This window comes from Lactuca saligna, chromosome 8, assembly GCF_052625555.1.
Source record: "Lactuca saligna cultivar CGN05327 chromosome 8, ASM5262555v1, whole genome shotgun sequence".
Taxonomy (NCBI): domain Eukaryota; kingdom Viridiplantae; phylum Streptophyta; class Magnoliopsida; order Asterales; family Asteraceae; genus Lactuca; species Lactuca saligna.
This window is the reverse complement of record NC_136424.1, coordinates 93,768,111-93,795,547: the sequence shown is the minus strand read 5'-3', so window position 1 is coordinate 93,795,547 and position 27,437 is coordinate 93,768,111. Positions and strand designations below refer to the sequence as shown.

Below are 27,437 nucleotides of genomic sequence, written 5' to 3'. Positions count from 1 at the left end.
ACGCTTTCTCGCGATCCTCGCTAGTACCTGAAACACATAACACAACAACTGTAAGCATAAATGCTTAGTGAGTCCCCCAAAATACCACATACAACACATACGCCACTCGAGGCTACAGTACGACCCTCTGGTCGATGTGTCTCAGTGGGACCCTCCAGTCTCGTAGCACGTTGGACCCTCTGGTCCGATCATAGCTCATCGGACCCTTCGGTCCGGTCTGTATCGTTGGACCCTTCAGCCCGGTCTATATCGTTGGACCCTCCAGTCTGGTCTATACAACACATAGCATACATATATCACATAACGTAAAATATCATACATACACATAGCACACAGGACCCTCCGGTCTACACATAGATACCACTTTAGGTAATGTATAGTGAGAAGACTCACCTTGGGTAACTCGGATAATCTCGCACTCGAATATATTGATCTAGCCCCCCCCCCCCCCCCCCCCCCCGGATCACATACACAATATCCTCAAATAAATAATGGCTCTCAAAGGCTAGATTAAATATTTTTTTACAATCCCACAGAAGGGTAAAAGACCATTTTACCCCTTCTTGACCCAAAAGTCCAAATGTTGACCAAAACCCTAAAAGTCAACGAAAGTCAACAGGGGCAGTACGCGGCGTGTACTAGCTCTTGTACGCGGGGCGTACTCCGGCGATCCAGAATCGGGGCCTCGGACCCTTACGCTGCGCGTACTGAGATTTACGCCCATCGTAAGTCTCAGTTTCAGCCTTGCTTGGATTTTGGTCTTAAACGGTTAAGACATAAACTCAAACTCCAGATCTGACTTCTCTAAGACCACTTAATCCATAAAGTCGAGACCTTTAAGCCTTTGCATGGCTGAAAAGGTTCCTAATCACTTTAACACCTTTCCTTCTTCCTCATAAAGTCTAGATCTCATGCATGGCTCAATACTCACGTCCAAATTGGATTTTTATGAACCTACAACTCATTTTACTCTGAAATATGGTAGATCTAGTCTTATGGAGACCATTTGCTCATAAAGTCTCCATCTTGGGACCAAAAACCCTAAAAATTGGTCCAAGAAGCACAAATCATAAAAGACAAGGAAAGCTTTGAGCTTTTTACCTCAGAAGGAAGCTCCAACCTCTAAAGAACTCATATCTACTCTTGTCCACCAACTTCTAGCTTCTACAATGGCCTCCCCTTCTCCTTCACCACCTTGAAATGGCACTTTGAAGCTCAAAACACTCACATACAAGATCTAGGACGAAGGAAATGCTCTCTTAGGGTTTCTCTTTGTGAAATGGTGGCTGAGGATAAGGCCATATCATTCCTTATATAGGGCTCAAGCCTCAAATTAGGTTTTGCATCTGGACCAGTTACGCCCAATGTAACTTTGGTACGCCCAACGTACCTTAAGGAGTACGCGTCCATTTCAAGCACATGAGTACGCACAACGTACTCTCCAGTACTCCCAACGTACTCATTTGCAACTTTTCCCACTTAGGGACCAATCTTGACAACTTGACAAAAGAGAAGGGTTAAATAGATTTACCCAAATTCCCGGATGTTACAATTCTCCCCCACTTGAATTAGATTTCGCCCTCGAAATCGCTCCTTACCAGACATAGATTGGACCCAACAAACATAGATGCACCACTGATGGTCCTCAAACCATACAACAATCACTTTCAAGGATACTTGTTCCCACCGGAGATTCCCGACCTGAAAGGGGCAAACCCAACTGCCGCTGCGGTACCCAAATCTGAATCCCCATAACTGGAGAAACTTTTGTGGTCTAATTTCTTGCCAGACCATCCTCGCAACATTACTCTGTTAATTTCCCACCGACTAACAGACTCTAAGAACACCCTACCAACCCTGATTCCTTGATCGATCCCGATCGCAACCTCAAAAGGACAGAGAGGTCATAACCTCCTCATTTCTTCAGGTCTTACTGCAAGAACCATCATCAGGATTCATCAGAGAGAATGAACCCCAAACTCTAATCTTGAGCACCAGAAGGTGATCATGCTTGCCTGAAAAGATCCTCTAACCTCTAAAACCCAATGGATGAACCTCAATTTCACCCATTCCATAGCCAGAAGGTCTCACCGACTTCCCATCTTATAATAACTGTCTCAACTCTTAGTGACGCACAAGTTACGCCGGTCGCTTTCTCTTAAGCAAACACTACAACTCTACTGAAGATCGAATCACCTCAGAACTCTGTTGGTTACTGTCCAATAGTTCTGTGCATCCCGCTGCACCTCCCGAACCAAGGCCCTAACCTACTCAGGTCCAAGACATCAGATGAAAATCAATACCCCTCACATGGAACCTACCTCCGATTCCAGCACCTTATCTCGTCTATCCAACACACCAACAGGACTTAACTCAATTCGAGAGTTTGGTCCGACCCGAAGTTGGAACCGCTCATCACAATGACCCATTCAACTCATGGCTTGTGACCCGCAACCCATGCGTACTTCACTTATCCAATTCCTTCGGATTGCGATGTCCACCTCACTCAGAATATAATGATTGCTAATCATTGAGGAGACCCCGGTCTCGCTCCTGGTCCGACCACCAGGCTCCCAAAAACTCATAATTTAGGGCTATACAAGCCCAAAACCCTTCTTCATCATGCTCCGATCAAGAGTGCTTTACCATAACAGCCTCTCGCTAACTAATGCGTACTAAGGCTCCCCATAGGATCACAACAACCTCCTACTGACTAGTGAGTACTACGGCTCCCCGTAGCATCACAACACCCTCTCTTTGACTAGTGAGTACTACGGCTCCCCATAGCATCACGACAAGCTTCTCTGACTAGTGAGTACTACGGCTCCCCGTAGCATCACGACAAGCTTCTCTGACTAGTGAGTACTACGGCTCCCCGTAGCATCACGGCAACCTTCTCTGACTAGTGAGTACTACGGCTCCCCGTAGCATCACGGCAACCTTCTCTGACTAGTGAGTACTACGGCTCCCCGTAGCATCACAACAACCTCCTCTGACTAGTGAGTACTACGGCTCCCCGTAGCATCACAACAACCTCCTCTGACTAATGGGTACTACGGCTCCCCATAGTGCAACAACACCCTTTCCATTTGGCGAATACCACGGCTTCCCACAGCATTACCACACTCTTCGCTATCCGATGAATACTACAGCTCCTCGTAGTATCACCACACCCCTTTGCACTAACTCATTTAACTATAGCTCTCAGCAGTCTCACCCCACTAGCTCTTACCACTTCACAACTCATTCTCAGATCGACGCCACACTACGATCATTAACTCATGCTCTGCGGCCCAACATAGATAGGTGCACACACACCCATTCAGGCTAAGCATCACTACTTCGGACGACCACCATCGTGACAAACCTCTTTTTCTCGCTGCAATGAGCATTCTCAAATAATTCCCTTTGGTGTCAATTAGCTGAAGGGCCCCCACCGGAACCATAGACACTTGATACATCACTCATTATCTCAAACTCAAAACTCAAAATAATCCGAGATTTAGGCCATTAAACTTAGATACCCCATAATACCATCACAACGCTTCGCAGTGTCTGGACTCTACCACTGATCACATACTCATGGCATCATACTTGGATACCGCATAGCTTCCTCGGAATCTCGCAACCGGTCTTTCTTTCGTGCCACTTGTAACCCCCGGAATACTCCATCTCCTAATTTAAAGCACGGAGATGATGAGTGCTCCCAAATTACCCATAACTCATTGAGCTTCAAGGGTAGCAACCCTAAGCTCAAAATTGAAGTTGCAAGCTTTGAGGCTTTTATGAAGCCATGCAAGAGATCTAGCCATTTCTATGGAAGTCCATTGTCATTTTTAGTGTTGGGCTCATTTGGTGGGTTGCAAGCCACCAAGTGATCAACTTTAAGGGTTAAGACGAAGCATGGGACTCAGATCTATTGTTTGGACGTAGTGTCTTAAGGGATTAAGCTGTTTTGGAGAAAAGTGCTTATCAGAAGACTACATTGGGCGTACACGCCATTACGCGCAACATACAAGCCTTTTCAGTAGTACGCGCATCGTACATAGAGGAACGCCCATCGTACGTTTAGTAAGTGGACTTTTGTTATTGGGCCTTGGTTTGGGTTAAGCCTTGGACATAGTAGTAATGGGTTGTGATGGGCCTTCAGAAATTAGTTAAGGGCCTTAGGATTTGTGGGCTTGAAAGAAAAGCTGTAACGACCCAAAATTTAAGACCAAAAAATTCTTTTAATAAATCATTTCTTAAAGTAAAGTCATCATTCCAAAACATAATATGAGTATAAGTTTTCAAAAACACATATTCATTATCAGAGTAAACATTCCCAGATTGTTTAATCTATGGTGTGTGCCATGCAATCACCCCGAGCTCTTCCCTCCGCTACCGGAAGTACCTAAAACCAAAACTAAAAACCGTAAGCACGAAGCTTAGTGAGTTCCCCACCCTACCACATACCACGCATAACCACATATTGCACATACTGGGCCACGTCCGCTACCTTGGGCCTCGCCCGCTACAATGGTCCCGCCTGGCTTCGAGCCCCGCTCGGGTACAGATCTGTTTTACTTAGGCCTCGCCTGTCGCAGGGCCCCGCCCACCAACAATTAATAACACATAAACATTTCACAACACATAACTAAACACATGCAACTGGTTCTGTCCTAAGGCCTCGCCTATCCTGGGCCTCGCCAATGTCCTGCTACTGATGAGTCATGGAACCCCGTCCACGCTCTTACTGGTAGTGAGGTATGGGCCTGGCCCACTCTCACTCCTGTTCTAGTTTGGGCCTCACCCCTGTTCTACTACTAATGAGATATGGAACCCCATTCACACTCTGCTATTGGTGAGATACGGGACCTCGCCCACACTCACCTCCCTACCAGGCACATACATGTATCACACAGAATAAAAGTATAATCTATATAAACAAATCCTTGGGTACCCGCCCGCTATTACTGGACCTCGTCCTGAATATCATACTAGCATACCGTGCCCAGGGCTAACCCCCGGGTCTTCTACTCATAACTACATGGGCCGATATTGTGGCCTTAGACCCATTCACACAAAGGGAAACTCACCTGCACTGGCTGAACTTGCTGATGATCTTACTAGCTGCTGCCCGACAACTCCTGGAACTCCTGCTCCCCTTGCTTCCCGAACTACCAATATCAATGCAACACTGAGTCTAACTGTCCCCCGAAAGACAACCAAGTCAACCCTGGTCCAAGTCAAAGTCCTGGTCAAGGTCAACCTTCCAGGTCAACCCTACTCGCCGAGTCACCCTACTGACTCGTCGAGTTCATAAGGTTCAGATTCCTTCCATTCGCGACTCGACTCACCAAGTCAGTCCATGACTCACCGAGTCTACCGATTTCTGAGTCCAGACCTGTCCAACTCACTAAGTCTCCACCCAACTCACTGATTCGAGTCTCAAATCGAAGGGTTTGGGGTTTCGCGACCTGACTCGCCGAGTCCAAGAACAGACTCGTCGAGTACAAGTCAATCTTCATACGACTCGACGAGTTGTTCATCCCACTCGTCGAGTTTCTCCACAACTTCATGCTATTCACCGAGTCCACTCAAAGGACTCGCCGAGTCCCTTCAGATTTCCTTACATGCAGAGGACATTTGAGTCATGCATGAACTCCAAACTGTAGATCCACCCTTCCCAAGCCTTTTCCCCACGTAAAGTTGCAAACTTTACGTGTAGAGAAGGAGATCTAGGCAAAATATGCTATAAACTAGGGCTTAAGGCAAAAAGGCTCCATGATCCACTCAAGGGCTGATACTTTACGGAATTCTAGACCAAAATAAGTATGGATCTGAGGTAGCAAATGAGGGGAGATAGCAGCTTACCTCTAGCTCAAAGGTTACTCTTAAGCCAAGAATGCCCAAAACACACACAAAGATCTAGGTGCAAATGAGGGGAGATAGCAGCTTGTTACCTCCAAGATGAACACCACTGATGTAGATCTCGGATCTACACCTCCTCCTTGAAGCAACCTACTTGATCTTCAAGTTCCTTTCCCCAAAGTTCCTTCCTCCAAGCTTTAACTCTCAAATGATGGAAGCTCTCACGAAATCAAGGGTGCACTGGCTCTCTAGGGTGATATGGGGGCTGAGGGAGGGACATAACACCCTTTAAATAGGATAGAACTCCCGGGATTAGGGTTTTCCTCGTTCAGACCAGACTCGCCGAGTCACCTTGGCCGACTCGCCGAGTCGGTCGCTTACTCCTCGACCCGGATCCCGCTCGGACTCGCCGAGTCTACCCTTAAATTAGGGCTTTTCTTTCCTTTCTTGGTCTTCGAAACTTTGGGTGTTATAAAAGCTCATTTGAAGAGTTGGGCTTAATTTAGAAAATTAGGCCATTTGGGGACTTAATGGGCGTTAGTGAGGACTAGAAAGGATTGGGCCTAGGTTATGGCCCAAAATAGATCAGAGGGATAAAATAGTCCTTTTACCCATAGAAGAACCTTTAGTTTTTCATTAAGTGTTTATTTGGTCATTATAGCCAGGGAGTAGTTGGAGCAGCAGACAGTGTCACTTTTGCACGAGTTTCAGCAGCCAGATTGAGATGTGAGTTTTCCTTCAGTAGGAATGGGTCTAAAACACCAATGCCAACCCGTTTAAGTAGTTATAGTATACCGGGGGTGAGCCCGATGCAACTTATATGTTTCCGAACTTTGGTCTGATGTCGGGGTGGTCCCGAGAGATAATTATGTATGCTTGATGTCTTTGTGATTCATGCATGCTACTTGTTCTGTGTTGTGTGTTCTGGGCTTCGGTCCGATATCGGGGCAAGCCCGATGTATGCTAGTCTATATGTTGTATGTTATATGTTCCGGGTAAGCTCGATGCAGTATATGTGATTATGTTATATGTTTATGTAATGTTGTGTATGTGTCGGGGTAATCCCGATGTCGGGGCTAGCCCGATGTCGGGGTAAACCCGATGCCCAGTACGGTCGGATGCTGGGGTGAGTCCGATGCCGGGTAAGCCGATGTCGGGATTCGTCCCGATGCAGTTGGGAGTAGTCCCAGAGTTATGTGATATGTTATATGTATGTGTATGGTATGTGGTAATTTGGGGGAGCTCACTAAGCTTCGTGCTTATAGTTTTCAGTTTTGGTTTCAGGTATTTCCGGTAGCAAAAAAGGAAGAGTTCGGGGTGATCGCATGACACACACCACAGTATTCAGCCTGGGATTGTTTGAGACTCTAATATTTTATTATTAGTTTTTGATACAATATTTTATATGATATTTTGAGTCACATGACACTTGGTTTCTTATTGTTCATGGATGATTATAGTTTTTATAATATGTTTCAAACGAAATTTTTGGGTTGTATTTTTGTGATGTTACAAGTTGGTATCAGAGTCTTAGTTTGAGCCATTAGATTACTAAAAAAGATTTTAGTCATTGGGAGTTATAGATATATATTTTTAGGATAAGCAATTTAGACACTTAAAGAGGTGTGACTTTCTGTCTTATGGATTAGAATCCCTTACCCCATAATCTTTCTGTCAAAGTCTTTTGATTTTTAATTATGGATGTTTTTTTTTCAACTTTGTGATTTTTGGAAGGTGATATTGCCTTATTTAAGTCCACAAATGGGTTATTCCATGATAAATTTAACTGAAAGCATTTAGAATGTGGTCTTGCATGAGTATCTATAATGGTAAATCTTTTTATGTACTACCATAGTTAAATATTTTTTTTTGGGTTTCTAAAATTGTATCTTTTTTATGCTACTCAATACCAAGTGGGCTTGTAAAGTTAAATTTATGATTTTCTTTTTATCATTGATCAGGTCCAAAAATTATTCCTCACTGAATTGTTGAATTTGCTAAAGTTTTTGAGAATTTTATTTGGTTTTAATGAAGTAGATTATATTGTGAAAACCTGAATTTTAAATCCTAATTTCCAATTTATTGCAGAAAAAATATGTTTATCTTTTGGCTATTGTGATGAATGCTTGAATAATGGGTCTTAAATTTACGACTAGCAATAGATGTTGTATCAGTTTGATGGGATTCTACATTAAAATTTCATTCCTTTTAGTAATCATATTTTTCAAAATGAAATACTTTGTTAAAAGGTCTTAAATCATGATTTTTTTTTTTTTAATTATTTTTTGCTCATACAACTCCAAAATAACTTACTTTTTAACATTAATATTTTGCAAAACGGCATTTTCATTTTACAAAATACTAGCAAATTTGCAATATAATACGAAACATCACTTTTTTTGTTTTCATACTTTTAAGTTTTTAAAATTTTGTAGTTATCTGTATTATTTCAATTTGTCAACCATGTGACTAAACGAGTTTAAACCTAATAATATATAATAAAAAAAATTGGTACTGTACACCTGTTTATTTTACCCACCCTCAATGCTCCCGTATAAAACTTTTACAGAAAAGTTTAAAGCTACAATACAATGAAAAATAAATAAACAATGTTTCCTTATGAAAAAACCCGCCCCTATTAAAAATAAAAATGACAAAAGGAATAGTTATGAATTGCTTTTATATTTAAAACTAATTAAAATAACATTAAATCGAAAACCATAAACATTTTTTTTTTCGTCTACAACACGTGGATAGAAAGTATAAACCGTTAACTTTTGTATTGTTTGAGATAATTATTGATCTTGAAATGTATTAGTTTTAATTTTCTTTTGTAAACTGCTTCCAGTTATAAGTAGCTTTTTAATAAATGTTTTATATGATTAAATATAATAATAATAATAATGTTTTCTATCAGTTTTTAATATGAGATCTTTTTACATATATATTATATTCACCATCGGTTATACTTATATATACAAGGATCGTGTTTGTGATTGTGGTTGGTCTTACTTTTATGTCACTTGTTTAGGGCTAATAAATTAGGTTCTTTCAGTGGCTTACGTGTCTTTTATCTAATAGAAACTGATTTGTGCTTTTGGCAACCATCATCAAAATCACTCCTACCATCTCCCAAATTATTTGTCATATAAAAGAAAAGGAAGCTAATTAAGCATGTTTTGGTGACCATAGAATCGTGTGGATGTAGATGTCCAATGATTTAAAAACTTTTCAATTTTGTTGACACTTGTCGAGTTATGATGCTTGGCATCAGTTAATAGTCAAGGTTTTAGACCAACTAGTTTATAAACTTTACTTATACGTAATCTCATATATTTAAGTCTCGTTTGATAATAATTATACAAAATTGGATCGTTACGTTTTCAAGGAACGTAAAACTCCAAAGTAAAAAAAAAAAAAAAAAAAATCAATATAATTAATTTAAATTGCATAAAACACAGTAAGTTTACATAAAATTTTATTGTTAACACTCTTATTTTTCTCTTCAAGTAAATCATTAAGTTAACAATTTTGTTGTAAAATTTAACTAACCGACCCGTTTGCTTAATGTGTTTTATTTTCTCATTTGCTGACCAAACAATAGGCTGCTTTGGTTTCATATATGAACATATTTGACAAACATTTAGGTTAAATGATATCTTTATATAGATGTTTACTCATTTTCCTTATTTCTTCTTACTTTCCTATCTTAGGTTATTACAACTTTGTGCAATGACTTTCAAGGTCGTTCAAGATATTCATCATTCTAGAGTGATGTAAGCAAGACAATGCAAATTTCTTTTAGGAGTTACTAGGGAGAACATTACTTGATTTTGTTTACATCACTATGAGATGATAAACCACTTGAGTGGCCTTGGAAAGCCATTACACAAAATCATGATGTTTTGATAGATGAAAGGAAGAAGAAATAAAAATAGTAAATACATATCTACATAAGTTAGGGTTCAACTTATTTCACATGTTTGTCGACTATGATCATATATAGAAGCCGCACAACCTTAATTTTGATTAGTCATTAAGTTAGAAACATGATACATATAGAGTAAACCAATTGATTGATTAAATTTGTAAAAAAATTATAAAAAAAGATTGTCAAAATCAAAATTTGATATAAATTTAGTGACTTGATACGTCGAGTTTTTTTTTATAGAAAAAGAAAAGAGATGGAACTTCCTTTCTTTTCCCTCACACTCATCCCAAAAGTGGAAGGAAAAATTTGGTGAAAAATAAGTATTTTCTTCCCTTGCAATCTAATTCTTTTCCTTCGCTCCTCAAGGCTCAAATGAAACCAAAATAACATATTTCCCTTTTTCCTTCTTTTATTAAAAAAAAAAAATACATTTCTTTCCTTTCACCTCCTTAAAAAAAAACTCAAAAACACACATTTACTTTTATTTCCTCTATTTTTCTTCTATTTTATTTCTTAAAAAACAAGGTATTATATCTTAAAAAACAAGGTATTATTGTAGATAATAATGAAAGAAAATTTGATAAAAAAAATAAAAATAAAAAATGGGTTATTGTGTACACCAAGCAGGTGTCAAATCCTAGAGCAAAGCATGAAAGTAAGGCCAATCATATATTATTCTGATGTTCTCCGTTTTCCCAGGTGGGCCCCACCTCCGTTATATCAGACCGGAGTCCCACTACCCGGCCACCCGTCAACATCGTTGTTAGGTCTCAGCTACGTATACCTTCCTTATTGGACCCATGAAATAAACTTCATTTATGTCTTTTTGATCTTCTTATATTCTTGCATTTATTATTCAATATTCATTATTTTTTTCGGTGGCTTGCCCCACTTTGAAAGGTTGCGGAATGTATGGGGAAATGTTTGCTCCTCCTCATGTCACGTATATACTAGTCCTCTAGCTAGGAACTCTCTAGAACTTCGAAGCCATCCCACAAGAAACTCATAATCTGGGAATCCTACATGATATGCATAAAGATGGGAAAAATGTTGTGGATTTGAAAAATGATACTACAGCGATAATAATTGAGTTCAAGTGTTTATCAAGGTAGATATGGATCGATATTAAATATGTTAAGAGACTTAGAGTGTAACTTGACATTTGGTGAGTTGGATGAATAATCAGACATAAGAACAAAGTGAAGAATAATGATTTAGAATTGATTAGTATTTGGAATAAGTTGAGGGTCGTTAGGCGTGAATATTTACTTGTATGTGGGTTTGGTCTATTAGTTGTTGGTGTTTATGGTTATAAATATTCCGAACTAGGATTTCAGTAATCACTTTGAAAACAGTTAGTTAATATAAGAATTATATAAATCTCACACATAAACGTAAATCACATAGGCCAACCCATGTTAATTCTCTATGTCGTTTTTCCTTATTTTCTTTGCTTGTTTTTACATCAAAATAAAAGAAAATGACTTACAACTCTAACTAAATTTTCAAACCCTTCAAAAAAACTCAATAATGTTTTGTATATTCAAAAGAACCCACAAACTTAATCTTTATCTAGAGAAACCAAACGAAGTTTCTAACCGTTCAAAAAATCTCAATCATTTTTTGTCTGATCAAAGTGTTAAATTCATTGGCTTTTTTTTTAATAGATAAAATATGATTGAGATTTTTTGAACGGTTTTAAAACTTCGTTAGTCTTACAAATCATTTTTCCAATATGACGATTTCTATAGAATTGAATAAAAATATAACATAGTTTAGCTTTTTTTAGACAAATGTTAAGTTTGTTGAGTTTTTCTGAACAAAAAATATAATTGAGGTTTTTTAAGCGGTTTGAAAACTTCTTTGAACTCGTAAGTTATTTTCCCACAAAATATAATCAATTAGAATCAAACATAACAGCTGCTGCCTTACTGAGCACTTAAGTGCAATGAAACCTTCATTCATACTCTTTTAAATTTTAGGCGTTCATGTCGATAGTTTTAAAGTATAATATAGTTCCTTAATGTTTAGTAAAACATATCATATAATTCAATTGGCAATTATCATATAATATTGATAAAAATGAGCGTAGTCGACAATTGTTTCAATATTTTATTTGTTAAATATATCCTATATGGTTGTTTATTAATTAAATATTGTTTAATCTACTTACTAATTTGAGATGCTTTTGTTGTTGACTTGTTGTATCAGACAAGTAACCTTTATTTCTTTCACTTTCTAAGTCGACAATCAATTTCAAAAATTGTGTGAATTTTGAATTTCGAACTCTAGTTAGTAGTTGTCAATATATAAACAACCAAACTTTGGTGATAACATCCAATATGTACAATGAGTGCAACGACCATGAGAGAATCCATTCTATCAAAACGCCATCTAGGAGGAGAACAATCAGCTCCTTCACCAATTAATTAGCTAACCCTAGACAATATAATCATTAAAGGGAGAAGATCACTAAAATAACCAATCCAAATTAGACACTCCCACCTCTTATGTTACAACCGAGTGAAAAGAGTGAGTTGTATATCGTCCACCAAGTGAGCAATAGTTGTTCTTTTTTATTTGAAACAACATCATTACATGTTTTACATATTGCCTAAAAAATAACACCAATAAGAGAGTCAAGAACATGCTTTTCTTCCTGATGTTATTTGTCCCCGAAAGTTTGTCCACAACGTTGATTAGGTCTAGAAACATGTTGTTGGGCCAAGGGTCAACTCCAATCCACTTTGCATCCCAATTCCACACCCCTATTGGAACCGACAATACATGAACACGTGATATTCTTCTTCATCATTCATCAACAAAGTTACAAAATTGACAAGTTGTAGACTGTAGAGGTAACCAATACTCCTCTAAAGGATAAAGTAGTGGCTCACATAATCCTATTCAGTAACATATGCCAAATAAAATAATTTATCTTAATCATTAACCATCCATTACTTTGGAACGTGAATGGATGAGGGGATATCAATGCTTTATTCATGTATGATCTAAAGTGACTTAACCGTATAAAACCATTGCGGATTGATTCAAATCTCCTTTCATAAGACACCTTTTCCAGCTCCATTTCCAAGATACATTCGAGTTGCTTGAAACATCCTAACTTATTTACAATAATGTTGTATTTATCCTGTTTGACTAAATATATTCATTTAGAGGAACATTACCAATCCAATCATTCTTTCCAAAACATAGTGTTATTAGAGCATCCATAATACATAGTTCAATGAGAAAGTTGAATGAGATCACATTTCTAATTGACATTCAATGGATTAAACTTTACCACTAAGGATGTCATGTTGACATTCAATATATATGAAGTTTAATACCATTAACTCTTCAATATAAAAAAGAAAACCTTTTAACTATTAAGAATACATCTCATTGAACTTTAGAAAGTCCAATGAATTGTATGAAAATTAATGTTGAGTTGTATAAAAAATAAAATGATGATGTGTTAATCCATAAATTTAATAAATTCAATATATTGTGGATGATGTTACTACTTCTAACATTTTTTATAGAAAGCGTCCTTAGATAATAGATTCACCCCATAGTCGACCATAAATTTGAGGGACAATATCATGTTCCAAAATTGAATTTTCTAGCCGTAAGACATTTATATGATCGTTAAATTTACAAAAAGAGTTGATTCGTATATAATAATTTTTTTTTAATATATAACAATTTATGTTTTAGAAAACGTGATACTGTATAACTTTATAAAATATAAATTGTTATGTATTACATAGGAATCATATCTATTTATTAATATCCCTAATTATTAATATCCCTAATCACTTGTAACCAAAAATAAATAAATATCTACCATTAAACTTTGGTTCGCCATCACCATTTGACAAGCAAGACAAGGTTAAAACTTTGAAGACCCCCGATACTCTTCCCATATCTTTAGAAAAAAGATAATCCTTTTTAATGCCACCCAACGTAATTTGGTCAATGATTTATGTGGCGATATTTCAAATTATAATATTGTTTTCATAACATAAATAAAGTATTCAAATTCGGCACAATCTCGTACCTGAACCTCCTTGCCACGTATGCGCCTACCCTGTATCACTGACCACATGCGTGTCAGAATGCAAATTGACCCTTCGTCATATCAACGGTCTTGATCAGCCGCTTTCTTCTCTTTGTGGGCCACCACTCTGTAATCTGCCCCAAATTCCAACGGGCAGCACCCTACGTGGCGAAAACCAAAAGCTCCTATTAAATTCCTTCACCACACCGCCTCTCTTTTTCAATCTATTTACATACTCAAATCCATGGTTTTTTAGGATACTGGGAATTTGACTTTGATCAACAAATCGGAATTCGTTTGTGTTTGAGACGTCTTTTAAATTTTAATTTACCTTCGATTGTAGTAATGGCGGAAATATGTTGTGGGTATATGAGTGACAAGGCGGCGTCAACCTCCGGCACGTCGAGTTCACGAGCAGCACGTCGGAAGAGAATGGAAATCAGAAGAGTTAAGTTTGTAGCCGGAGTTCCGGCGGTAGTCACCGATAACAGATTCAAGAAATCGAAGGTATCTGTCTCACCAGACTCATTCTCTCGTGCATGCTACGTCGACGCCATCGATGATGATCATCATCAAGCAGATGTTGTCAAAGCTAATACGCCTGTAGTTGCTTCGAGCTCCGGTGGCTTTTATCATGGTGAATCGATTCCTAAGTTTGGAGTTGCATCGGTGTGTGGACGCCGGAGGGAAATGGAAGATGCGGTTGCGATTCATCCGAGCTTTCTTGGAATAGATGATGATGATAAATTATCTGATGTACACTACTTTGGCGTCTACGATGGCCATGGTTGTTCTCATGTATGTTATACAAGTATATCAAATCCATGAATTAATCAACACAAAATTGAAGTTGTTTCTGAATCATTTTAATTAACATGGATGTTTTGGATTATATTATATATAGGTTGCACAGAGGTGCAAGGATCGATTACACATGTTGGTGAAGGAAGAATTCAACACAGAGATGGAATCAAGGGAGTGGAAGAACACGATGGAACGAAGCTATAGTCGAATGGATGAGGAAGTAACAGTTTGGAACCAAGAAGCTATAAACGGAGACTGCAAGTGTGAGCTTCATGCTCCTGAGTCCTACGGTGTCGGATCCACGGCGGTGGTGGCAGTCGTGACACCGGAAAAGATCATCGTCGCAAATTGTGGTGATTCAAGGGCGGTGCTTTGTCGAAATGGCAAGGCAATCCCTTTATCAACCGATCACAAGGTTAGTGATAGACAGTCTTCCTAAAATGGTATCAAAGTAGCGTTTATTTTCATACATACATACATAATACATTCCATAACCTTTCATTAATTAATAGATTGTACGTAGTATAACAACAATCTTTGTCCTTTATATAAATAATAAAGAATATTTAACAAATTATTGTAGTTAAAATTAATGGTTGTTTTGGACAAAAAAAATTAAAAATAAAATATAAACTCACCGCTTGGGGATAGCATATGAAAATATGTACACATTTTGCTTTTTTTAAATATAAATAAAACTCTAGCTTATAAATACATAAATTCTGTTTAGAAATATAAACTGATTACAGAAAAAATAAATGGAGCTAGATAAAAAAATAAAATAATAATATAACAAACCATTAAATTATTTAGAGTTCATCACGGTGGATGCCGGCTATCAAATTGCTAACGTCATAGATTATTTAAGTTCCTTTTGGCCTTTTTTTTTATTGCGACTTGAGATTTATATTTGAACTTTTTTATAGCCTGATCGTCCTGATGAACTCAACCGAATCCAAGCTGCCGGTGGGAGAGTCTTATATTGGGAAGGCGCGAGAGTATGTGGTGTTCTCGCCATGTCTAGAGCTATCGGTAAGTACAATAAATAAATTGAGGTTGGTTAAATGGACACCCCATTTTATCATTTAAACACCCCATATAATTTTTAAGGTTTTTTTATTGGGTTAGCTAAATGGACATTCCATTTTACCATTTAAACACCCTATATAATTACTTGTGAAAATTAGACTGGTATAACAATATATTCAATAATCTTTCAGGTGATAATTATTTGAAACCCTATGTGAGTTGTGAGCCTGAGGTGACGATTACAGATCGAACATCGGAAGATGATTTTATGATACTTGCAAGCGATGGACTATGGGACGTCGTGTCAAATGAGACAGCTTGTGGGTTGGCGAAGATGTGTCTGAAAGGAAATGGACCATCGGCGGAGATGAAGAGTCCACCGATGAACGATGCGTCTGAGTATGAGAATTGTGATAGGGGTTGTTTAGATGCGTCGTTGCTATTAACGAAATTGGCGTTGGCACGACGAACTATGGACAATGTTAGTGTTGTTGTTATAGATCTAAGAAATAATTGCAAATAAAATAAGGAAAAATCCAACCTTTTCTAGTGTGGAGAATCTATTAAAAATCTATATTGTCGACCTTAAATTGAAACTAGGCACGAAGCATAACATGAATCTATCTTGTTTTGGTTGTATGTAACTTCTAATATAATTATCACAAACTATAATAATAACAAATATAGAAACATAATACCATTAGTTTTTGCTTATATAATTTCCCCACATCTAGAAATGCCTTGTAGACAAGTTGTGGTGGTTCTTGATTCTTCATCTTCCTTTAGGACAAATCTAATAAACTCGGTTTGGTATAGAAACTTCAAAATGGCATGTGTAATTGTGTTGGCTCTCTAACAAAGTTTTGTAAATATATCCGTACACTCTATTTATCATACCTGTATAATTTAGTTAAAGAATCATGACAAAGGATTTATTAAATCATCATCTTTTTTTGCATGATTTAAACTTAAAATTTCTTGATACCTCTTTATTATAGAGAAAAGACTGATTTGTATTGTGTTTTGTGTGTATTGAACCAACTTATGAACCGGTGCCGATAAACATAAGTTTTTTTCCCACCCAAATTGTTTTTAACTCAGGATTTATTTTATTTACATGAAGTAATTAAAAATTGCAATCTAAGCATGTACTCTTTTTGTTGTGTGATTGAAAATATCAAACCAAAAAAAGCTTGAAATATTGAAACGAAACCCTGGTTTGATATTTAAACAATCAGGGAGGAGTTTGTCAAGCTGAACAAAGGTGGAGGTTTAGTTTGATTTTGGAAGTTTTCCAAAATTGGGCTTACGAAAGTGACTGCAAGTCTGCAATGGCGGTCCAATTACGTTCTTGATGGACTGAGCAAGGTCCGAATTCCTATATAAATTTTGGGAGTTGATATATCCCTTGTTTATTTCATTCTTCCACTTTTGTAGTGGTTTTCCTTTTATGCCCTTCTTTTAATCAATAACGGTGTAAGAAGAAAGTGTTTTTTAATTATCAAAAATATATAAAGAGAGAGAGAAACGAACTGTTTGTTTTTCCTAATTTATCAATTGTTTTTTTTTTCTTCTATAAAAATATCAATTTCTATTTGTCTAATTTTTCTTTATACAAGGTTGAACATCAATTTTCATTTTCACCTTGAATATTTATGTTTTTTTTATAGTGAAACTTTTGAATTCATTCCAAATTTCCAATCAGATACAAATGGAATCAACAATCTTATGATAATGTCATTTCCAATCAGTTTTAACATTTAATACTTTGAATCCATTCCAACACTAACGTTTGAGTCCATTCTAATTTGATGACAAAAGTTTGAATCAATTTCAATCTATTGATAGTTTGATTCAAAACATAAAAACCTTATTTAGCAGTAACCAAATGAAATCAGCAGATGAGACAAATGAAATCAGACAAATGAAATTAGCAATATAATCAACAACTTATAAAAAAAATTGAAACACATGAAATCAACTATATGACCATCACATTATGAAGAAACTAAAACAACAATATAATCAAAGACCTTTGAAACAAATAAAATCAGAATAATGATATCATCAGTGTAATCAAAATGTCCATAAAAGAGATGAATCAGAAGACTTAATAATCAATTAATCCAGACTATAATCAAACTTGTAAGATGCTTTGTTCTTTAAGCCTGATGACTAAACAGATGAAATCAACAATAGCTAAAACAGCGACGACCGGAGTGTTGGGTTGGAAAACATTTCTATTAAACACTAAAATAGAATTATAATAGGAGGAGCAACTCTCACACTCAACTATTACAAAAAAACCAATCCTCTCACTAACACTCTCACTCTAAGTGTTATACTATGTGTTTCTCTGTATTTGGGATGCCCACAACTAAAGAATGAAGTCTTTATATATAGTCTTGGCAGCCACCATTGTAGTTGCCTTCATTAACTGTGTTCATCATAGGGTTGGAAGACTTTGACACCCTAGGTCTCATTTTGTCAACAAAGGTGGCTATTTTAGCTTTGGAGGCTGGAACACAACAAATCTCCCCCTCCAGTCTCCGTCCAACAATCCTCATCCCAACTATGTCAGCACATAGTTTGTGTTTCTCTTGTGTCACCACCTTTGTTAGCATGTCTGGCGGATTGTTGTTAGTGTTGATCTTTAACAACTTCAATTTTCGTCCCTCAATTGCTTCTCTAAGCCAGTGATAACGTATATCCATATGTTTTGTGCGGGAATGGTACATCGAGTTCTTGCTCAGGTCCATAGCACTCTAACTATCGCAATGAATGATGTACTCTTCTTGTGGAAAGCCTAATTCTTGAAGAAACTGTTTCATCCAAAAGCTCCTTCCCAGCTTCAATGACAACAATATACTTGGCTTCTATTGTTGACAGTGCGACACACTTATGTAACTTGGATTTCCACGAGATAGATCCCCCTTCTAATGTGAAAATGTAACTTGATGTAGATTTCCTATTATCAAGGTCTCTTGCCATATCCACATCTGTATAACCTTCCATGGTTGGCTTTGATCGCCCGTAGCATAAACATAGTTTCAAACTACCCTTCAGGTATCGAAGTATCCATTTGACTGCTTCCCAATGTTGTTTTCCCGGATTAGCTAGATATCTACTCACATCACCAACAGCATGAGCAATATCTGGTCTTGTACAAACCATCGCATACATAAGACTTCCTACGGCTGAGGAATAAGGGACTGCTTTCATCTCTTCTTTTTCTTTCTCAGAAGAGGGACAATTTTTCTTACTCAACTTGAAGTGATTAGCCAAGGGTGTTCCAACGGGCTTGGAATTTTCCATGTTGAACCTTTTGATCACACGTTCAACATACTCTTCCTGTGATAAGAATAATTTTCTTGATTTTATATCATGGATAATTTTCATGCCCAATATCTGTTGTGTTGGACCTAAGTCTTTCATATCAAAGAACTTAGACAACTCATTCTTCAAGTTGTCGATCATCGTTGCATCTTGACCCACTATCAACATATCATCCACGTAGAGCAAAAGGATGAAAAATTTCCCATCTGAAAACTTCTTCAGATAGACATAGTGGTCTACAACGGTTCTCTTGTACTCATGATTCATCATAAATGAATCAAAACTTCTTGTACCATTGCCTTGGGGCTTGCTTAAGACCATAAAGGCTCTTCTTTAATTTGCAAACGAGACGCTCTTTCTTTAGGACTTTAAAGCCATCAGGCTGCTCCATGTATATTTCTTCATCCAAATCACCATGGAGAAAGGCTTTTTTCACATCCATCTGCTCAAGTTCGAGATCTACACTGGCAACTAGTCCGAGTACAACTTGAATATACATCATCTTCACAACAGGCAAAAAAATTTCATTAAATTCGATTCCTTCTTTTTGTTGGAAACCTTTGACAACGACTCTTGCCTTATACTTCATAGTATTTCCCTTGCCGTATTTCTTTAGCTTGAAAACCCACTTGTTTTTCAAGGCTTTCTTTCCTTTGGGGAGTTTTACTAACTCATATGTTTGATTCTTCTGCAAAGAATTCATTTCTTCTTCCATGGCATTCTGCCAATTTGCTTTGTCAATATGAGATTGAGCTTCTTGAAAGCTCTCTGGCTCCCCCTCGCTAGTAAGAAGGATGTAGTTTGAAGTCGAATATCTTGTTGATGGAGCACGTACTCGTTCGGATCGTCTAACTTGAGTTCCTTCGTTTGTAACTTCTGGAAATGTATCTAAAGTATCATGGGGGTGGAAGGTCCCCCTGCTCAACACCTTGTTGATCTGCATCATCGACTTCTTTATCCTCTTCTTCCGTGGAATCATCTTTTATATTTTCATATATTATTTCTGAAACTTTGGAGCCTGGTTGCTTGCTAATCAATGCCTTGAAATCGGGTTTTCATAGAAGACCACATCTCCACTTCGAATAACCTTATTTAGTTCTGGGTCCCATAGTTTGTACCCGAACTCATCATCTCCATGTCCAATAAAGATGCATGGAGTGGATTTGAGGTTCAACTTCTTCCGCAATTCACTTGGTACATGTGCAAAATCCTTACACCCAAATACTCTCAAGTGAGAATATGATATGTCTTTACCCGTCCATATCTTCTATGGAATTTCAAAATTTAGTGGAACAAAAGGTGACATATTTATTAGATAGCAAGCTGTCAATACAGCTTCACCCATAATGGCTTTGGGAGTTTATTCATGCTGAGCATTTATCGAACTTTCTCAATGTTGGTGTGATTCATCCGTTCTGCTATACCATTGTGTTTTGGGGTTCGTGGGATAGTCTTTTCATGTCTGATACCATGTTCCGTGCAGTATGTAGAGAACTCACAAGAATAGTACTCGCCTCCATTATCTGATCTGAGACATTTCAATTGCTTGCCTGTTTGTCTTTCCACCATTTCATGAAAAGCTTTGAAGCGGTCCAATACTTGGTCCTTTGTCCTCAGACAGTATGCCCATACCTTTCGTTATACATCGTTAATGAATGTTACAAAATACCGGCTTCCACCTAGAGATTCTACTTGAATGGGTCCACATACATCGGAGTGGACAAGGCTCAGCAACTCAGAGCGGTCCTTTCTTGTCGAGCTAAAGGAAACTCTGTGTTGTTTCCCGAATAGGCAATATTCACAAGAATCCAAGGCAACATCTTTTGCCATTGAAATGGACTCCTTCTTTGCAAGAGTCGTCAATCCCTTCTCGCTCATGCGGCCTAGTCTTATATGCCACAAGTTTGGTGATGTCTTTTCTTCAATAGCATTGAGACTTGGCTGAAGTAGCTTTGCATGGCTTTTATAAAGAGTACCATCAAGTTGTCCCCTTGCAACAACCATAACACCTTTTAACAACTTCCAAGTACCATTTTTTAATTGATTATCATATCCTTGGACATTAAGAGCTCCAACTGAGATAAGATTCATTCTCAGCTCTGGGACATGTCGAACATCTTTCAACACCAATGTGCATCTAACATTTATCTTTAAATGCACATCACTAATACAAGTAATGCTTGAGAAACTAGTGTTTCCCATCTTCACGGTACCATGGTCTCCAGGTTTATAAGTAGTGAATAAATCCTAGTTTGGAGTCGAATGATATGATGTGGCGCTGTCAATCACCAACTCATCATCATGAGTTCTAACATGTAGGCATTCTTCCTCCATGTATGTAATAAGGGCAACATCGTGTGTTATGGTGACCATGATTTCACTATTCTCCTTGCTTGAATTTTAGCTTGTCTCGGGCTGCTCTCGTAACAACCTTCAACAATCACTCCTTTTGTGGCCATAATAATTACAATGATTGCAATAGCCTTTAAACCAAGTATTTGAAGATTTACCCCGCTCTCGTGATTTCCCTCGGTCCCATGATTTCCCTCGATCTTGGGATCTTCCTCTACTTTGACCATGTCTTCCTCTACCTCGACCTCTACCTCCAGTTCTTCCTCCGCCTCTTTATTTGTTTTCTGACACGAGGGCAAAAGACTGGTTTGTACCAACTTCTTTCCTTCTGGCTTACTCGTTCATTAGGGCGTCAGTGACTATCTCCATTGCCACTTTACCACCGAGGGCAGAATTGTTGAGTGTCACAACAAGCATTTCCTAATTATCTGGTAGAGAACTCAAAAGCAATATGGCTTGTTCCTCATCTTTGAGAACCCAATTAGCAGCACCGAATTGGTTTACGAGATCCTGAAATTGACTCGTATGCTCAGTTATTGACATACCACTTCGTAACTTGTGGTTTACAAGGCGCCTCATCAGCAAGGTCTTGTTGCGTGTTGTTTTTTCCTGATACATATTCTCAAGCTTCCCCCAAAATTTGTACACGTCTGTCTCTTGAGAGACATGATGAAAAACACTGTGGCCGATCCACTATCGAATTTGCGTCACCGTTTTCTTGTTTATTATCGAACAAACTTCATCTGTCTTCATGTCGGGTTTGACGCCTTGCTTTTCTATAGGCTCTGCTAAATCTTTCATATTAAGCAAATCTTCCATCCTTGGCTTCCACATGTTGTAATTTGTGGGCGTAAGTCGAACCATCGTAATTGTACTTGTAGATTCCATCAAAAATAATTGCAAATTTATTTTACAAATATTTCGAAGAAAAATTAGATAAAATCGTGCTCTCGGTTGGATTCGGAAGCGTCAAAAATGGTGGGGTAGAATTTTTCGGGATACAAATATAATTTCTTAAAAAGTTATGTGCTAATTTGTAATTTTTCAAAACTATAGGGGCTAAACTATAATTTCGGAACTTACAGGGGAAAATCTGAAATGTTTCTGCGAACCAAGGACCTTTCTGAAACTTTTCAGAACTCCATGGACCAAAACCGTTATTTTCAGAACACCTGTGTGCAATTTTCTAGAAGTTCAAGGGCTAAATTGCAACTTTCCGAAATTCTTGTCAATGATGACATCACTGATGATGTCACTTCTTCTTCTCCGGCCACCTGGTTTTTCAAGCGACTTTTCCTGCGAGATTTGACCAACTTTGACCGGCGTTTTGGAGGTCTTCCCGTGGTCAAAAAATTACAAAAAATATATTTTCGAAATCCTTGAAACGAGACCTTTCTAATGTTGTGCCCATAAATGGATTTTGAGACTAAAAAATTTGACGAAAAAATAGAAAAATTCTTAAATAATTCCCTGGACACCAGACCAAGCTCTGATACCAGTTGTTGGGTTGGAAAACTCTTCTATTATACACTAAAATAGAATTACAATAGGAGGAGCAACTCTCACACTCAATTATTACAAAAAACCAACCCTCTGACTCTAAGTGTTATACTCTGTGTTTCTCTGCATTTGGGATGCCTACAACTGAAGAATGAAGTCTCTATTTATAGTCTTGGCAACCACCATTGTAGTTGCCTTCATTAACTGTGTTCATCATAGGGTTGGAAGACTTTGACACCCTAGGTCTTATTTTGTCAACAAAGATAGTTATTGTAGCTTTGAAGGCTGGAACACAATGCGGAGAAGTACCAGCAGTGGTTGGCGAGAGGCGAAGAAGGACCGTGACTAGTGACCTACGAAGAAGGAGCGACGAACGTCGATGAAAGAACGGGATTCTTGAAAGCCGATTAGGAAGGATATTAGCTAAATTCGTTTCAGATTCTTTTCTCTCTCTTCATATTTTTTCTAAGTTAACAAAACGAGTATAGTTGGAAAACTAATATTCTATTAAGTGAAAGGATAAAATAAAAAAATAGATGTATCAGCTCCCATAAATTTTATGAAAACATAAGTTTGACATTGTCCAAACTTGTACAAAATCTATTATTATATTTTGATATTTTTTTAGAATAGTAATTTTCACTCACAATTATCATTTTTAATATAATTTTTTTTTTTAGATTTTGAAGTCTGCATCCTTATATAATATTCTTATACCTTCAATATTAAAAGAATATGAAATTTTGTAAAAAGAATTATTAATATTTCTTTTTTACCCTACAATCTAAACCGAAAAGAAGATACAATGTACTTTCACTACAAAAAGCCCTTCCCACAAAAGGAAAAGCCTTTGCACAAGAAAAAACACAAGCCCACGGACACTTAAGCTGATTCGAAGCCCAACAATCTCATCCTACAAGGTTGACTATTCTTAACGGCACCACACATTAAACAATCATAGGCCCCGTTTGATAGATATCTTTTCGGGTCCAAACATATCATTCTGATTGAATGAGCCGAAAAATTTGTTTGATTTGCACAAAAAATGATCTTTCCCGGTAAGATATGTCTTTCCCATAAAGCCCAAAAACCATATTTTTCTGGCTGAATTATCATTTTTCATCATTTAGCATAGTCAATCAGATGTAAAATCAAACAACATGTTTTTTTCCCAGTAAATAAACTTTCCAAAACAACACTTTCTCAGATAACAACTATCAAACGAACCATAAGTTAGATAATTTGAGTTAGCATGTTCCATTCTTTAGATTGAACATATTAGGATACCTTTCAATAATTTAACAAGCTCTCATTTTATATTTTTCGGTCACTGATATTAAAACATCATCTCCCTGTAAGCAATTTATGTCAATATTAAATAACTATCGCGTGTTAAAATATAAAAGAATAGCGATCCATGTAATTTTTATTCCAATAAGTCGTTAGTTACTAGTACAATACAATTATTAGATGGTGACCGATCATCACCATTGGCTCACATATCACATAAGACCTTAAACAATGATCATGCAAATGTATTATGTTTATAAGCCTATTATCTAGTTAATTTTTGTAACACCCATTTTCTAGGATGGATCAATTTAGGGTTTCAAGGGGTAGAAATATTTATTTTTGAGGAAAATCGAGTGTCACAACGTAAACATTGGATGGTCATGACAACAAGCAAAATATGAGAAAGCGCATTTTGGACCATTCCCATGACGTGAGACATAAGGGCTCACAACGTGAGACATAAGGGCTTACGATGTGAGAGCTGCTACAGCCAAGCCCATGATCTTTTAGGGTTTGCTTCGTATTTAAGCACTCTAAACCTTGTTTTAGGGTTCATTTCTCAGTCTCCATCTCTCTAAATCTCAGACATGCTAACCCTAGTTGTTCATGGTGATGTTTGGTGCTCATTTAGTGATTTTTGGTTCTTTGAAGAAGAAGAAGACTTATTGGGCGCATCTTTTTTGACAATCAAGCTCCTACCTCATCACCTTACAGTGCTTTTGGACCCTTGAATGTCATAAAGCTTCTACCTTAATCTCTAATGCACACTAGATCTAAGGTTTATGCTTTCCTTTTTATGGATGGGTATGATAGCATGCATGAGATCCATAAAGTTAGCAACTTTATGGTCCATTTATGCATTTACTTTTAGTATAAGTTCAAATATGAGTTTTGGTATTGATTTAGACTCCAAGCATGAGTCTTGATATCATTTTCCCTCTTATTAACCTAACTGGTGTTCAAGTCATGCATTGGACATGCATGACTGTAAAGCTTCGATTTTATGATCCTTAGGGTTGGGAGAGACCCTCTGGAAGGTCTCAAGGAATGTATTATGTCACACCCACGCCCAAGGCGGAACATGCCGGGAGCACGACTAAGTTTATGGATCACAGATAAACTGAATATATATAACAAGTACAACAGTAAACAAAACAACATTTATATTCCATCATAAAGTTTGAACACCTGGTTCTTACAGATAATAATAGTACAGTAGTTGCTTTAAACAAGTTAGCAGATAACAAAAACTAGATAGCTGAATGCTTGTCTAATGATCTCCTAGAATACATGTAAGTTTGAGGGTCAACACAACGGTTGGTGAGTGTCACAGGTTTTCTGAAATAATGATACTTTTTATATGATCTAAAAAGTATTGTCTTTATTGTAAGTAAAACTGTATTTGGAAATGTTTGATAAATATAGAAATCTAAATTGTGGTTTCTCGATAATGAAATTTAGCTAAAGTTTTTAGTGACAAAGTTGTACCAATAACGGATAAACAAACATATGAATATACAGATAAAGTTATCTGCCAAGGTTGTACATAGCAACCGCAGATATGGATAAACAGATAGAAGACAAATATATTTGATAAACGTAAGCGTAAAAGTGTACGATACTTGTTTAAACAGTTGATAAAACTTAGGGTAGTATACACAAGCGCATGTATGAGCCTAAGATACAAGTTTTATAACTTGTATAAATATATAAACCTTTATATTTTTGTGTACGTATGAGGTATATTGAAACTACCAAGTTGATAACCGTCTATAAAATCATTAACACATTTGTAGTTGGAATGTATATATTATTTTTATTATTTGTGTTATTTTAACAACATAACATATGTAAATATTGATGTTTAAAACGATTTTGTTTACTTAGAACATATAAGTATTTAAACAAATATTTCACAAGCTACAAATGTGTTTACATAATGATAATTCATGTGTATTTTGTATGATAAGTATTACTTAGTACACGTACTACTATGTACAGACGAGGGCCAGCAATGAAACACCGGATGACAAGATCATTTTAGCAATTAAGTCATTTTGAAAGCCAACACCCCTATGCGCTCATTCAAACCAGAGATTCTCCTTACCGCAAGTAGTAGAGTAGTAAGTAATACTTTTGTATGATTGATATCACATAAAAAATGATAATGTTGTTTGTATAAATAAAGCATTTAGGCGCGCGCACACACCCAAATGACTTATTTAATAATTTCCAAAGTTTTATTAGTCCAAAATTTATTTAAATAGTTATTTGTTTAAATTAATTTTATCCAAGATATTTAATTTATTATTTTCCAAAATATTTAAATAAATCCAAAATTATAATGATCTAAAAATTTAAAAAGCTAATGTTTATTTAATCTAAAATAGATAAAAAAAACATTCATAAATATATTTATGAAATTTTGTATGTTTGTCTAGGACTTATTGTGAAAGGGTTTTTCCAACATAGGTTTAATTTTAAATATTTTGGTTAAAATTTTATTGTTTAAAACTAAGTTTGAAACAACTCTTAAGAAGGAGGGACTAAAATCGGACAATCTCATAGATGAGAGTTTATTTTAATTAATTTTAATCAAGGTTTGCACAGTTGAGTTACATAGGAGGGTATACCTCATGTGTTTGTTCATTCTTCGATCGCGAGAAAGAAAAGAGAAAAAAAAAAGATCCGTTATGTGGCTTTTCTAATGCATGGATGAGTGAAATCGAGCAAAAAGGTGGAGTGAGGAAGGACTTACGATGGTGGAGGCGGCGAATGGCGGTGGTGTTCGGTGATCCACATCAGCGGTAGTGGGGGTGACGAGGGTGGCAGGAGGCCACTGTTAGGTTTCATTCTAAGTTAGTCGTTGAGGCATTTGAATAAAGATGATTTGGTCCTATGTTGACCTCGTATTTAGGAGAATAATGCGGCATTTGACCACACACGTAGAAGCACACGCAGATGCATGTAAATTGATTTTTCTGTTTCTTTGTATTCAGTCTTTATGTTTTCCTCCTTAATCAGTTTCAAGTAATGCAAACAAAGAACATACAGTTGGTTCTTAAAAACTGCATGTTTGTATTTTGTGGCTTGAACTATTTGATCCAACAGGGATGATCTCCTACAGTTGGTATCAGAGCTCTTTCCCAATTTAGGCCCAAATACCTACGCCTAGAAGACATGGTGATTATGCAGGGAAAAGACAACGGGAATGGGGGCGTACCACTGGAATACCCGATGTTGTCACACACAAACTACACAACATAGGCAATAAAG

At 37.0% G+C, this 27,437-nt stretch overlaps 1 protein-coding gene across 1 annotated transcript; it reads left to right on the top strand.

Moving 5' to 3' along the window:
- Positions 1–14,068: 14,068 nt before the first annotated feature.
- Positions 14,069–16,295, top strand: LOC145010999 (putative protein phosphatase 2C 24). Its single transcript, XM_078969603.1, has 4 exons — positions 14,069–14,645; positions 14,752–15,066; positions 15,578–15,683; positions 15,872–16,295. The coding sequence occupies exons 1-4, from the start codon at positions 14,193–14,195 to the stop codon at positions 16,201–16,203; spliced, it is 1,206 nt and encodes a 401-aa protein (XP_078825729.1). The 5' UTR covers positions 14,069–14,192; the 3' UTR covers positions 16,204–16,295.
- The last annotated feature ends 11,142 nt before the right edge of the window (positions 16,296–27,437 follow it).

What these genes read in the sequence shown, in the direction of transcription:
- LOC145010999 (XM_078969603.1), top strand. Translation starts at nt 14,193, where the DNA reads ATGGCGGAAATATGTTGTGGGTATATGAGTGACAAGGCGGCGTCAACC. An exon ending in ATGGCCATGGTTGTTCTCAT is followed by an intron (nt 14,646 to 14,751) that starts GTATGTTATACA and finishes TATTATATATAG; the next exon opens with GTTGCACAGAGGTGCAAGGA. An exon ending in CGCCATGTCTAGAGCTATCG is followed by an intron (nt 15,684 to 15,871) that starts GTAAGTACAATA and finishes ATAATCTTTCAG; the next exon opens with GTGATAATTATTTGAAACCC.